At 40.8% G+C, this 15469-nt stretch overlaps 1 protein-coding gene across 6 annotated transcripts in view; it reads right to left on the reverse strand.

Moving 5' to 3' along the window:
- Nucleotides 1-2140: 2140 nt before the first annotated feature.
- TRABD (TraB domain containing) overlaps nucleotides 2141-15469 on the reverse strand; it is a 37519-nt gene continuing 24190 nt past the window's right edge. For all 6 annotated transcript variants that reach the window (XM_065048923.1, XM_065048924.1, XM_065048927.1 and 3 more), the window contains 4 exons: nucleotides 14740-14879; nucleotides 12274-12446; nucleotides 9526-9637; nucleotides 2141-6635 (listed from right to left, as the gene is read on the reverse strand). In XM_065048923.1, coding sequence (XP_064904995.1) covers nucleotides 6458-6635; nucleotides 9526-9637; nucleotides 12274-12446; nucleotides 14740-14879 — 603 coding nt within the window. In that variant the 3' untranslated portion in view covers nucleotides 2141-6457. The remainder of the gene's footprint in view (nucleotides 6636-9525; nucleotides 9638-12273; nucleotides 12447-14739; nucleotides 14880-15469) is intronic.

The raw sequence follows: 15469 nt of genomic DNA on the forward strand, positions 1-15469 counted from the left end.
CTGGTAGTAACACTGACCTGTGGACTCAGGCCCTGGGAGGCTGGAAGGCATCGCCTGGGATAGCCCCTGGACTTGCTCCACCATGTCTCTGGCTGTATGTTGTGGCATGCAGAGATGAACCTGCACCTTGGGACTCACAAAACTGTCACTGAGGGTTGGCCATGTGTGAGACTCATTAGGTCTGAGATGGAGAGCTCCTAACTTCATAGCTGTGCCTTACAGTTTGCATAAATGTAACTCGATCACTGGTGTGGTACTTAGTTTATTGATTATTTTTCTGTTTTGCTAGTTTCCTCATAGCATGCTGACCAGTCAATAAACACTGTCTCTCAGTTATGTTGTGGGTAACTGGTCTGGGTCACACCTCAGCACAGAGCATGCTCCATGCTGTGGGAGTGCTGCTTGTCACAAGCCTTCTCCTAACGGGCCTGGGCATCCCAGAGAGCACGTGCAGGACAAGGTCTGTCCACCACATGCCCAGGACGCTGTTCCTGGTCTGCCTGTACACAGAGAGGCAGAAGTCCATGCAGAAATTGCTGATAACCACTGTGAACTATCAAGGATACTGTGGGTTCCCCAAGTCTTCCCACTCTGCCCCATGTTGAAGAGCAGCACCAAGAGCCTGCCAGGGCTGGCATGGTAGATGTGGATTGGGGTGAGAAGCCCACAGAGTCTCCAGCTGCCTTAGAGGAGCAGCAGCCCCTTGATGCAGCAAACCAAACTATGTTAAACTTTTAGAAGAATGAGAGTAAAGATCTGCTGAGGTTGGGTCTTACATGATGGGCAAATTAAGTCTATCCTTGAAATGTTACAAGTGAAGAAATCCATACTAATTTCAATTGTTTTAAAGCCACAGTTCTTACAAAAGAGTAAAATTAAGGTGTGATATAGACATTCTTCTCTAGTAATGTTATCCTGTATTTTCCATAAAGTACCCTAGAGGCAACACACTCATGCTTTTTGGCAGATACTGAATTTTTGTAAGTGAAGGTTAATACATTATTGCCAGTTCATAAAGAATCTGCCTCTCAAGCACCAATACAATCACAAGAAGAAAGAGAACGGGGTGTATAGTATAAGTCAGTAATTATTTGGGATATTCCTGTTTTGTGTCATTTCAGTCAATACCAAGTAGCACACTGGTGAGTGAAACCAAACCCTTCTGAGGTATGCAGTTACCTTCTCTGAAGAATAGCCTCAGGATCTGGTAGACACCTCCACTTAAAGCCAGACATGCCAGGTAAACTATCTGCCGGCAGTAGATGGCACTAAACTATTGCTATTACGTGTATTTTAGAGCTAACTCAGAAGGCAAAATAAAACTACAACACTGGGAATCATCTCTGTAGCCAAAAGCACAGACATTTTAGCACAGAATGTCACTGAGCTGCGAGGAAACACAACCTTCTGAAACTGAAAGAAGTGTATAACTTTTTTTTTCATTATTTTGATTTTTTTTTAAAGTATTATTAAGTCTGATTCTTTCCACTTTCCCTCATGCATCAGTCTTGGTGCGCTGGCACCAAGCACCTTGGATGAGGCAAGCGTCAAGGCAGTAGCGTGCACCTTTTCAACCCTCAAACACACACCACTAGAGCTTCCCTGTACAGTGCTAAAGGAACCAACAGTGAGAACATCCAACAAGCAACAGCATTTCCTCACCTGGCACTGCAGCTGCCCCCAGCACAGAGCTACCCAAGGAGTTGCCACCCTTCTCCCTCTGGGGGTGCGGACAAAGCTAGCCCCATCTTTGCCACTGTTGTCTCCCCAGAGTGTAGAAATCTCCCTTTGCTCCCTGTTGGTAAGCCTGCAGCAGCTGGACGGCAAGCAGCAAGGGGGGGGCATAATTAGACACCCCCTAGCTGGGACCTACTGGACAGGACTCTGCTGTTCCCCATCCCCTTCCATGCTGTTGTGGGAATATGCACAGCAGTTCCATTTTTTCACCTGAAGGGTCAGCTTTGTATCTCTGGAGCCACTTGTGTCCTACAGTTGCTGTCTTCTGTGCACATTTCCACAGCCAAGTGAAGGGGCTCAGCACCACACTGAAGTCTGTTCATCAGTCAGAGCCAGAGGAGTGACCCTTCTCCCGCAAATGCTTGAAACCCCCCAAATCTTGCAATGAAATCAATCTCAAAGCACAAGTCTAAAAGTAAGGTTTATTTCAGTTTCAGAAAGAAAACAGGAAAATACAAACATGAGTATCTTAGTTACACAAGTGACAGCATGTTGTTTCTTTTCCATGTGTAGCTCCTGCTACTGCCTGGCACTTCGAATACCCATTTATTTCTCAGTGCCCTTTAGATGTTTTACAATGAACACACAGAAAAAACAGCTTCCAGTGGAAATCCAGGAAGTATTATTCACTTAAAAAATAATTTTTTAAATTGGGTTCAGTATTTGGTATAGAAGAGACATTACAAACATGAGCTAGGCCAGCAGTACACACGGAACTGGTGAACACAGCGCTGCGGGAGCCGGCAGCTGCCTGCGGTGTGTGCAATCCGGGGCTCTGCCCGTCCCGTGCGCAGGAACACAGCATTGCAGATTCTTCTTCTTCCACTTCGGCGGCTCACCCAGCACTGCTTTGCACACGCAGCTCAACATGCAACCGCGGAAACTTTGCCTAATCAAGGGCAACAGGACTGCACAAGCAAAACTTTGCTTCACCCGCGTACAATCGAAAAGTACAGACCCCGATTGACAAAGTATACAATCAGTACACTATTCAGCCATCACATTATCCATATGGAATACAGCATGACATGTACTTATTTCCACTATGAGCGCAGGGTCTGTTAATTAATAGCTTCTTTTTTTTAAAGTAATGGTCATATTGTTTTTCCTGGCTAAATTTGAAAGGTTAAAAACTCTTTTTGCCACTAATTCAACACCTTTTTCACTTAAAGGGTCTTTAATTCCCATGCAGAGGACAGCACTGTAAGCAGAAGTGACTGTGCCTGATGCTAGGCCAGTGTTTGAGCACTTTGCTGGACTGGGACTAAGGCCATCAGCTCCTTACATGACTGAGCACTGGAGAGAAGTTAAAAGAAATGCACCACCACCACCACCACAGTCCATTTGCCATGCCTAACTCTGGGCTCCAAATTCAGGTACTCATGTTGAGAAGCCTGTCCCCCCGCCTGTGCAGGGCAGGGAAACTCACCCTGTCCTCTCTTAACCGATTACACATGGCAGGTAGAGAAACTAGTCCCCCTACTCCAACATTACACTCAGATGCCCCTCAGTAGGAGGTATTTACTCCAACTGCCATTCTTGCCCAGAAGAATGTGCTAGGTTGTGAAATTGTCATGTACTAGATCTAGGTAACCAGGGTTTGCTCTCAGTAAAAATCCTGATTAATAAGGAAAATAAATGCCTTCAACAGAAAAGGTGGTTAAAATATTTTATTTTTTTTATATAATAGAACATACTGCTGTTTACTTTAAATCACTTTAGAGTAAAGGCACACATTGTTAAAAGTACTTCAAATTTACATCACATGTACAAATGCATAAAACAGATGTACATGTCACCAAAAATATACAATATGGCTTCATAATGTTGAAGTGGGGCTGGGACAATTCAACATGTATTTAAATTTTACAGGAAGCTGTTAACACTGAAAGGATTGACTAGAACAGAAGAGAATTGACCTAAAACACTGATTATGCCACATAAACAGTACAACATATTGAATATACAACAGTCAGCATTCATGTAAGGATTGACAGGATCGTTAGTTCTGCAAATTCACCGGGCTCTCCAGTGCCACTGAGTGAACAGTGCACATGCGTGATCTGCCAGTTTGCAATAGGGGGAAGATCAACTGCAAATTCTCCATCTACAAACAGGCTCCTTGAAGAATCTGCTGATACGCTTTGTCAAAAAAAGACTGAAAAATAGACTTAAGGTATTAACTGGAGAGAATAACTGAATAATAGACAACTTACACGGCAATCACTTCTGGCTAAAAAACACAAAACATTAAGTCTGCAAGAACGCTCCATGACAATCACTTAGCATTAGTCCCACCCAAGTTTAAGGCTCATATCTAAAATTTACCTTAGATTTGTTTTCCTTTGTGTAAAATTACCTGAGCACAGATATCAAACATCTACGGAGCTTTTAAAATATCTGCAGATACCTTAAAAATCTGTAGACAACTTAAAGCAAAACTTCAATATATTGAATTCTACCAGCTAAAAATTCTCAAAAAAAGCCCAACCAACAAAACAATCTTTTGGTATGTCAGTAAAGCCAGGAGAAGAATGAGCTTGAGCTTTTGCTCTCATCCTTTAAAAATATACATAAAATGTAATAGAATTATTCAAATAGGACTGCTTAGTTGTAAACAACATGTTAAACCTTTACAAAAAAATCAGGAATCAAAATTCAGGCAGTCACTCTAGTCTTCTATAAATTGCTTACAAATGCTGCTTTTCCTCTTGCTAGAGATGGCTGGTGGTTTCCTAAGCACTGATAAATGGAAAATAAAAGGACCCGCCTCCACTGTATTCTGTATTACCAGCTACACTTTGTGTCCAAGAAGTGTGAATTGCTGCCACTCTGATTTGCTGAAGTTTATTGCCTGCACAACTGTAAGGCCTAGATCCAGAAAAGCACCTAGCATCATCTTAAGAGCTCTGCAGGATCGGGTTAGATTTAAAAGGTTTAAAGATAAACATGCACTTAAATGATTTGCTGCACCAGGATTCATAAAACTTTCAAAGTGCGAGGCCTTTGCACCAGTTGCGTGGACGGACCAGCTCCCAGCAAAGGCAATGCCGTCACCGAGAGGAGCAGTCCACCCTTAGTTTTGTTAAAAAAGACTGAAAATACAACACTGCACAGAAGATACACGTACACACTTTCAGCAAACAACAGACTGTATGGGACCATTTCCAACACAAGGTTTTGGAAATACACCCCACTAAAAGCAGTTTGTTCATTTTGTCGAACCAACTGAAAACAGAGAAACACAAAACACAGCATCACCTTTTCCTCCTCCTGCCTCACACACTGGTTCCTATCTTTCATTCTCAAAAGTAATTAATATAGATAAAAACTTCACTTTAAGGAATGAGCAATTGTGTATAAGCTTGAGGAGCAAATGGGACTCTCCCGTTCAAATACATCAGGTTAAAACTTTGATATGACAATTTCCGTTATTTGTATTGTTGAACTGGGACTAGCTGATGGCAGAGGGCACTTTACAATCATTGACAATCCTGTATAAAGGGTACAAAAATCTCCTATGAAATATGAACCTAGGATTTAAAAAAAATACCAAAGGAATAGATCAATGATGGATGGCTGTCCTGGATAATTAAGAAAGAAAAATCACAGCAGTTTCAAGTACCCATAATCCTATGTATAAATAGCAAGTAACCCAAATAAAATGCTAAAGCTAGTTTGAGAAACTAAACTGAACACTGCTTTTCTATTAAATAGATTGAACTATTCATCCACTGAGAAATTACATTGATAAATAAACTATTTTCATGTATCAAAAATGAGGGGCAGGTACTATCAATGCCAGACTTCTTGTCCCAGTAATGAAAGGTCCGAGAAACAAAAGTAAGTTGTACAGTAGTTGTAGTCTCTTAAATTTACAATACTGAATCCAGCAGGATTTGGCTAAATAGTACATTTTAAATAAGCTAATCTAAAGGAACAGAGTGTCCTGTAAACATCTGAAACAAACCACATTGCATTCTGATGGTGTGGCTATACCTTCTCTACGCAGGAGAAAGACAACTCAACTGGTGGTGGTAACAAGGGATGCGATCTAAAGGCGACATTCCTGTTCTTCAGTAAGGCTTGTACAAAATTTGAGCAGTGTACGTATCACAGCCTGTACAATTCTGAAATTTTTTGAAAGCTCTCAGGTTTAAAAAAAGCCTAAATGTTTTAAGTATAAAACACACATTGAGAAGATGTCCTTCTAAATTATTTGTAAAAGTGTCTGGCACCAGAAACAACCACTAGGTATTATTATACCTACAGAAAAAAAGCAAAGAATCACTCAAGACAAATGTCCCTGAACTTCGGAGCAGATGCAGCCAATTAGGTTACTTTGTGTCATTCTGTTCCTCTGGAAAAGAAGTCAAAGATACACTCTTCAAGCTGTCTGTACTAAATCATCAGTAATATATATTATATATATAGTATGCATATATATATATAATATATGTATTTGCGTACATATTTCTTTTACCTCAATCTGGAATCGTGTGGTTTCATGAAACGGTTACCAGGAATCAAACCTATTCATTAGATCATAGCTGGTGTAACTTGAGTTTCAAATCTTTTATCATACAGCAATTTGGTTTTGCTCAGCATCAACCACCTCCGACTAGAATCCTCACCTCACTCTTTGTTCAGTCCAGTTCACGTTTGTTGCCTCTCTCACCCTTTTTCAGCCACCTTCTTCACATCACGCCTCCACTCGATGTTAATGCTGAGACCTTATTTCTGTCAGCTTCTGAAGATAACTCTGTGCTGCTGGCATCGAGAGAATAAGCTGAACTGTCCTTTGACCTATTCGGTAGCAGCCATATCCCACCAGTCCAAAAACTGTCGCTTTTATGACAAATTTGAAAATCTTACTTGAAGCTGATGGAGGAGGCACACTGAAGCAAAAGATACAAAACAATGTTAACACCTGCATAGCTGAAAAGAGGTGTTTTCCAATCAAAACAAGGATTTTTTCTCCCCTTGGCCCTCAAGAGTGCAAGAGACTCTCAGGTAATAGATGTGTCATGAACAAACAACTTATTCTTTCATGTTCAAGGGCTATATCCAAATTAAATAGTAACAACAACAATAACAACAAATAATAATAAAGCCTTTTCCACTTATGTACAATGCCAGTCTTACTGGCTATGGACCCTGACTTGCCCATCACCCTATTGAAATAGCAAAGACAGCATCAAGGCTTCTTGAATAACATTACCAGCTAATATTGTTTGCCAAACTGGTTACAATATTCCTACACACATCTCTGCACAGAGACAAAAGTCAGAAGAAACACAGGACACAACCCAAGTCCAACACTTGCACGGTCAACTCGCTGTTATTCAGGGCAATGGAGGAAAAGAAAGCTTGAGTGTTCTGGGTAACGCGTGTCAGGACCTGGCCAGGTCTGTGTGGCCAGAAGGGGTAAGTCTGGAGCCAGGCTGGCCCCCGCATGGATTCGGGGGTGTTTCTGCAGGCACACCCCTGGATGCCATGCAGGCTCACCAGCCCGGCCACAGCTCCCGGCACACGTGTGTGGAAGCCAAGCCCCTGCAGTGCTCCGGGCCTCTGGCGCTCCACTGAGGACAGAACAGACAGACCAGAGAGGCTTTGCATGAAGCTGTGTCTGTTCTGGCAGGTACTGCTGGCTTTGAGATCTTCACAGAGCCACCTGGAAACCTCTGCACTGGCCACCTGGAACCAGGAGGACAGAGGACAACAGGCACACAGGTTCTGCCCCTGCTATCAAGCAGTCTTATTAACTTGGTGTACCAAGCAAAGAATATTGGCTACAAACAAAAGCTGGCTTTGGAGGTGCAGCCACACGTAACCCTGCACCTTCACCACACGCTCACAGCGCAGCTCAGTCCTCTCACAGGGGACCAACAGGTCTCTGCAGGTCCTTTCAAAGAAGCCACAAGTTCTCATTTATTTGTATCTAGAAAATGTTTCTCATGTATTCCAAAGCAATCAGTTACAGTAGTGCAGAAACATGGTAGGCACACTCAAACCACATGAGATGTGCTGAGATTTGGATACATCTAGACTGAGTTTAGATGCAATGTGCTCAAATTAGGGCAAAGTTAATATGCAAAATCTTGACAGTAATAAGGGAATATACAAGAAGAGTGTTAAAAAATACACATAGAACAAAGGAGGGGGTAAAGGCATCCTTTTACATGCTTCTTTATCTATTTTTTCTCAAGTCCAGTCCCTCAACACAATTTAAAAATCAATTCATAACAATCTGAAGCAAACAGTAAGGTCTGCTCAATCAGGTTCAATGGATGAACTTAAAAACTGTAAGTCTGAGAAATGTCTCTCCACACGATTTCCAAGATCACTTTGCAACTTGTAAAGCCTAACTAACTACCTGTAAAAGTCTTGAAACTTTTCACTTTAGAGAGGTGACAATCACTACCACACAACTCCCCCCCATAAAGCTGCTCTGCAACTGCAGTGCAACAGCACGAGGGGTAAAAAAATTTAATGAGAAATGAGTCTCAAAGACAGTCATGTTATTAAACAACATAATTTGCTTCATATTATTTTAGAAAGTCAAGGTAATGGAGTATTAATGTCCAATGAAAAATACTGGTAACCATTCCATTCAGTTATAATACTGGCACAATAAAGACAATCAAGTCAAAGAGCCTGAACTTTGATGGAAAATATCCTCTGCGTAAACTTGAAGACACATAGTCGGGCTTTTGGCTCCTCAGGTCTGTAATGCCAATGATACAACCAACATTAACTATACAATAAGGATTTGGGCAACCTCCTTTTACAGGTTATTTGCAAGGGTAGAGAGGAATACGGGCATCTAGTTTATGACTTTGGGCGAGGCTTAGCCTTGATAAAGACTTATAATTGGCTAGGCAGGGCTCACGTACATTGCATTCTTAGATTCAGACATCAAAAGTCTCTCTAAATCATATTTTAGATGCCTAAATATACTGTTTAGGTAAGGCACAGTGTTTTCTGTTTTTCAGAGCCTTTGAAGAGATAGCTGAGGTGCTTACACAAAACAGTAAATGGATGTGATAAGCTAAAGTGCCCACATTAGAAAGGCTCTATTATCCTAAGCCACTGCAGTCCAGTACTACAATGCCTCCTAAGTTTCTAAGTCCTCAACTTTGTGGTTGTATGGGACACACACAGTCTGAACATTCTGGTTCTTCAATTCCTTCTTTTACAAAGCACATACATGTATAATACTTCAATAGATACTTTGGGGTAAGAGTTCACCAAATACATGGCTTAAATTAGCCCACATTTATTTATATACATTAAAACATGTTATTCCTTATGTATATATATGTACACAGTTAAAAATAGGCTATGAGCAACTGTGATAGTAAACTTGCCAGAGCCATCAGTGTCTTGACATAAGCTTTGAATCCAACAGTTTATATTTACCTAAGCTAGACTAGAAGCCTGGTTTTGTTTTCATCATCTTCCACAGCCCTTGTTTGAATTCTCATTTTAAAAGCCTTAAAAAGTGGATGAAAGAACTTTCTTTCTAGACAAGGGCATCTTCTCATCTCTACTTCCCTTGATATCCAACTATTTACTTTTTTCCTTTGATGTTTTCTTTTCCTTTGCTGCAAGCAGCATCTGCAAACACTGCAGAGCAAGTCAGCGAGCTGACAGTGCAGGGATGACATTAGCAATGTTTCTTCAAGTTGTGACAAACAACCAAAAAAAACCCCAAACCAACCAATTATTGCTGTCTTTTAGCAAGAGAAGTTGTTACATGAACACATAGGACAAGATGACTGTTACCTCATTATTTCCTGGATGTTTAAGTCTGAGTTCCAGTTCTTTTCAATTCCAGGTACATGACCCATCCCCACAACACCAACTACAACAGCTGGGATACATTTTCTAGGTTCGGCTGAGAAAGAGAGATGTAGAGAAAGGAACACATCAGTAAAAGAGCTAATTTCAAGCTCTAAGTAAATAATGTATGAGATTACAAAATTGAGTTTTCCAAAAGATAGAGACTCTTACTACTAGATATTAAAACTCTGTTACATACTAACAGTTAAGACTCATCTCACTACCTCTTATGTTGACAGTATGGGAAAAAAAAAAAAATCAGTATGGTTTCCGGAGTTTTAGGAAACATTTTAGTAATCAGACCTGGCCAGGGCTCGTATTTCAGTCTCTGGGTGAGGAGCTCAGTAGATGCAAGCTACATTTATTTATTTCCTTCCCTGTATGGGCTGCGTTTCTGTACTACTTATCAGGGACAGCCTTGGTCTTTGCTGTCTCCACCACTTTGGACAGTGGCAGCTGGCACACATCCAAATTGTGATGAGAGCTGGGCTAACAAGAAGAATGAACAATCGGAGAACAGCACTCGAGACCACACCTGCCCCTGTTCAGTCTCCTGCTACAGACCTGGCCTCAGCAAGGACCAGCAAACCCACCATTCGTGTGCAGCAGCTGGCCAGGCACCACTGGCCACTGCAACACGTGCCAGCTCTTACTCCCAGCTACCATCCAAATTCCACTGTGGCCCATGGAAGTTAAATGTTGTTCCTGACAGTTTGGGGATTATCTCTCCCCCAATGAAAAAAGTGGCACCACAACATAGCAAAAATAATTAACACAAAACTTTCTAAGTAATAGTAAGCAGGCTGCTTTCATAAATACAATAAATAAATAAATACATACATAAGTAAGAAATGTGAATAAATTCCACTGTTTTGCTTTAAATATCCACTCCTGATTTTTCCAGAAATAAATTAAAAAAAAAAAAAGGAAAAGCACCCTCCCCCCCAAATGAAACAAAACTGTATGGAAAACGCTAGAACTATTATACACATTTTCAAAAACGTTTCTTTGGCCTTGCCTTTTCTCTCTGTTCTCTAGGGTTGCTCTAAATCAGAGCTGCAACTCCAGAGGCAGAGCACAGCACCTCAGCAGAACAGCCTGTCCATGGCACATCACATCTGCTCCAACCTGCACCCCTATGTCCCTCTCTGCTCTGGGCAGGATTCAGATATGACACCCATAAGGTTTAAATCCCTGCCTGAAACTTAGTCCTGAAGAAACTTTTATCCCTCTCTCTGAATATTTTGTGTGGAGTAAAGATAGAATGAAAAAACTGAGTGGGATAGTCTCATTTACAAGTTCTTTGGAAGAGTTCAGCCAGGTAAAATAGTCAGATGAAGATGAGGAACAAATCAGACCTAGTTTAGGATTATATCAGACCAGAAGTATATTTGAGTCCTGCAAACAGTATCCAGGAATTTCCCCTTTTGTGTCCCTGCAACAGCAAATGATTTGGAGAACGGTGATGATGCCCAATTTCTGTTCATTTGAATGGCAGGATTTTGTGTTTTGCTATAGGTATATAATCTGCCGGGTTTTTTTGTCTTTTTGCCTTTTGCGAGCATGAATGCAGAGAACAGATTGTATGTATATAATATAAATGCACAGCTTCTAAACAAAACTGTCTCTGACACGGTCTCTTGTTAACTAAAAGACTGAGACCCATGACTATCAGTCAGTTAGTCCTGCTCATTCTTGTCTTTTATGGTCTCATCTTCTATTTTAAGTCCTTCACAAGTTTCATAGCCCTTCCAGTTTCATAGGCATTCACTAAACCAGTGATCCAGAGACTGAGCTTTTAAGGAGGTAGATTTAAAGGGAAAAAAAAGACAAAAGAGCAGAGGCATTGCTAAACAATTCTTCTCGTGGCTCAGGACCCAGCCAGGACCCACAATAAAACTAAATTTCAGCCCACTCTTTGAACCGTGTAACTGAATGCATCTGTGTCTCTTTCAGCCATGTCAACTGAGTCAACAGGGAATACTGTGTGTTTGAATAAACTTTATGAAGGCAGCATTGAGGTAGTATTGGACAAGGGAGATAGAAGAACACAAGTGTAATCCCCTTGCTAATTTTTCAATCACAAGGCAGTGTCAGAGGTCTGCACCGAAGTGATTACAAACAGTATCTTCAGACAGAATATAAGAGGTAGGCCCATAACCTCAGCATACTTACATATAGGAAGGACACACAGATCACATACAGCAGCAAAATACTTCCAAAGGCTAGAGAAATGCGATTATTCTGTATGCCTAAACCTTGCTAAAATGTGCAGGGTAACACGTTTCAAGCAAGAAATGTGTTCCTGAGCAGCTAGTGATGATAACGAGCTTGGTGAGGTAACAAGGTGGAAGTGCAACAGGCAACGTAAGCCTGGACTGCCCCGTGCTGTGCTATCACACCAGATGCCCTCCTTTTGGAAAAGCTGTCATGCTAATTTGTATTTTCCAGTTCTAAACAGTACAATGAGAAAGGAATCATAATTTGGAGCCTGCTGCTCTAAGAAAAATCTTTGCTTCTATAGGTGGTTGCAACGGAAGAGTAATATCCCTTTTTAATTTTTTAAGCACTGTAATCTTACGTGACACACAAACAGAACAGAACATCCAGATTTCCTGAGAAGAACTGAAATTTGGACTAGCACACAAAGAACACCTTGCTGGTTATAACTATCTACTTTAAAACAATTACTTTCTGAAGCTCGAGGTAGTTCTATCTGCTTTGCTGCTTGCTTCAGCATGTAGGTCAAGTAAATATCCCGTTCCGAGACGATAGTTCGATGAAGATCAGGAAATTCTCCAATCATTTCTGCCATCATCTGTTCCAGTAAATCCTTCTGTTTGCATTTCTCCACATCATCTTTACTGAAAGAAAGGTTACGTTTTCTCAGTATCTGTTATGCTTTTAAAGCCCAATACAGACAAACCAATGAATAAAAACAATTCAGTATTATACACATTATTCACATTAATGCACACTCTACAGTTGTTCTTCCCCAGTTCTCTTCAAAAGCAAAACAAACTCCCTAAACCTGTAGAACTGGATACCCAACAATGCCTTTGCAGGGAGGGAAAGGGAAAGAAGAGAGGTTGCTTGTCTTTAAGCAGGGCGACTGGATTTTCACCCTTCCAAGTTTGAAAGCTGACAACTCGGCTGAGCAGAAGCACTGGGGCTTCAAAGGAAACAGTTATCATGGTGCCCCACTTTCAGTCTATATTTATAAGCTTAGAAGACGCAACACAGAACACTCCTGAGAAAGCGGATCTGATTGCTGAATGCACAGAGGCTCTATTTAAGGAACAAAAAAGCACAATGTAAGGTGCAGTCTGAGGGGATGGAAAGAGTTCTGCAGGTTCCTAGTGTCAATCACAGGTCTTCAGCAGGGAAGGCAAAGTTATTTATCAATTCCCTCAACAGAAGAATAGGAAAAGGGCAGGAAATAAACCTGTCACAGCTATCATATTTTTCATAAGTGCCGTTATCCTTTTGTTTGCACCCACAGCTGTGGTACAGTCATAGTTTGTGTCAACAGAATCATTTGGTTTTGCATCACTACCTACTGAAGAATTATGCCAAACACGCTTTCTTTAATTTCCACAATCAAAAGGACATTACAAATGTCAACAAGGACAACAAGAGAGATAAATGCATTGTTAGCTTTTGATGGATCACAGAAAAGCTATCAGACTGATGAAAATGCGATGCTGAACTATTACTCCATTTTCTGTAGAATCTCATGTTGATGGATGGGTGCACAATGCCCCCCTGCTCCCAACAACTTCCCAATTAAGAACACCTTTCCTTTTCTAACCCCGTCCCACATTATTAAAACAAACAAACAAACAAAAACCACAAAAAAACAAACAAAACCACAAAACGCAATGTAGCAGATCAATTGTACAACAACTGAGATGTTACATCCAAACTTCAGTGGGAAGCTAGTGTGCATATGCCATAACTATCTTAATATTTCAGTTGAAAACCAAAATTTTTTTAGAATGGATAAAAGAATGAGAGAAGTTGCAAAGAAATATATCTTCCAGTGCTCCTCAAAAGCCTGCAAACAGCTTCATGCTGGTATTAGACTAGTAAGTAAGAAATCGTAGTTTGTGCATGAACTGTAATTAATGGATTTAAAGAGGGTCAAACTCATTTTACAGATGAACGTAACAGCAAGTATTCACAGGAAAGGACAACTAAGTAAATACTAAAACTGGAAACTGGAAGGTTTAATTGACCATACTAAAGTCTGAGCCTTGGCCCAATTTTAAAAGCCTGGAAAAACACACCACAGATCACTCAATGAGCTGTGCAGAGCTCTGGTCATAGGGTTTGAGAGGAACTGAGATTCAAGGATCACGTGCACAGGGAACGCATTTCTGGGAAGCTCCCACCACTGTGAGCTGGGTAGGAGCAGGTGGAACTTAGGAGGACAGCAGTGCACGTGTTCTCACCCAGTTCAACCAAGTTATCACACACCTGCTTCTGGGAAGAGAAAGCAAATTCGGCAGAGGGATGTCACTGAAGGCCAGGGGAAACCAAACTGAGCAAGAGAATAGCTGGCTGAGAAATACTGCTGTAAGGCAAAAGTTCCTAACAATGACCCTTTATAAAGGGAATAATCATTAAGAGTCCACAGGTTGGTCACAGACTTCAGACATTTTCCCTTGTTTCAAAAATCTGCTCCAACAGCAGATTCAGTTCTCAAGCTGCCCTGATCCAGATGTGACAGTGCAGCAGGCCCAAGTCCTTTGGAAATCTTAAGGAGGTATAAATTAGCTTACTGAGGCCCTACTTTCTTCTACTTACAATATCCACACACAGTAGCAGGAAAGATTTTATTTTCAGCATAAAAATAAAAAAATAGTTTTAAAAAAGTCTTTGCTTAGGAATTCTAGGAATTCTGCAGCACCAAATCTTTCACTTCACCTGGAAGTAATGTATGAAATGACAAAGAAAGAGCTGGAACAAGATCAGAAAGCCAGCTGTCTTTTCAAAAATTTGGATTATGGCTAGATAGTTTGTATTTTAATCCTTCTCACTAACTTGAAGTTTCACTGCATCAGGCTGCACACTGAGGGCTTCCAGCTCATACTAAAATCAAACTGAAGAACTGAACAATTCTCCCCAATAGACATATGGGATACTCATTCATACCTGATTGGGTCAGATAAGAAGCAAAGGCCCCAGGCAAGCTTGACTTTTTGCCAGAAAGAAAGTGCAGCAATTGCCCTCTTAAATGTAACAGGGATGGGTCGGTCTCCAAGATGGAATTTACAGAAAGGTACTTTACTGGCCTGAAAGAGAAGACACAAATCAGTAGTCAGCATTTCACATTGCACACAGTACATCCTTATTAAGAGAATGTTTGAGTTATTGTGTTATACAAGGTGTCTTAAAGAGTGTCATACTTCAATATGGAAAAAGTATTTTGGCTTTACAGTAAATAAAATCTCTAAAATACCGCTGCATAAAGGAATACATCAGCTACAGGATGCAATAGGTATTATAGTAAAAACATTAAGTTGCAATGCCACCCTCTTTAGGTTACTTTTACCTAAGCAGAAACCTCTTGCTTATTATTTACAGTGAACAGACGGAGCTCAATATCTGAGTCTGAATACATTCTAAGGTGAAACAACTGTGGTCACTTTGTTTTTACCTAGGATTTGTCCAGATTACTAACCTATCTATTTGTCATGGTAAAATATATTCAAGGAGGAGCTTATGAAACAAGAACCAATGCCAGATAGCACATGACAAAGCAAGGTGAGACTTTGCTGTAGCTTACACTGACAAATTTTAGCACAGTATGGAAATTCTAGAAAATTCTTTCCTATGCACACCTGTTGTATATATATGTGTGTGTGTGTATATATATGTGTGT

Source organism: Columba livia, chromosome 1, assembly GCF_036013475.1.
Source record: "Columba livia isolate bColLiv1 breed racing homer chromosome 1, bColLiv1.pat.W.v2, whole genome shotgun sequence".
Classification (NCBI taxonomy): domain Eukaryota; kingdom Metazoa; phylum Chordata; class Aves; order Columbiformes; family Columbidae; genus Columba; species Columba livia.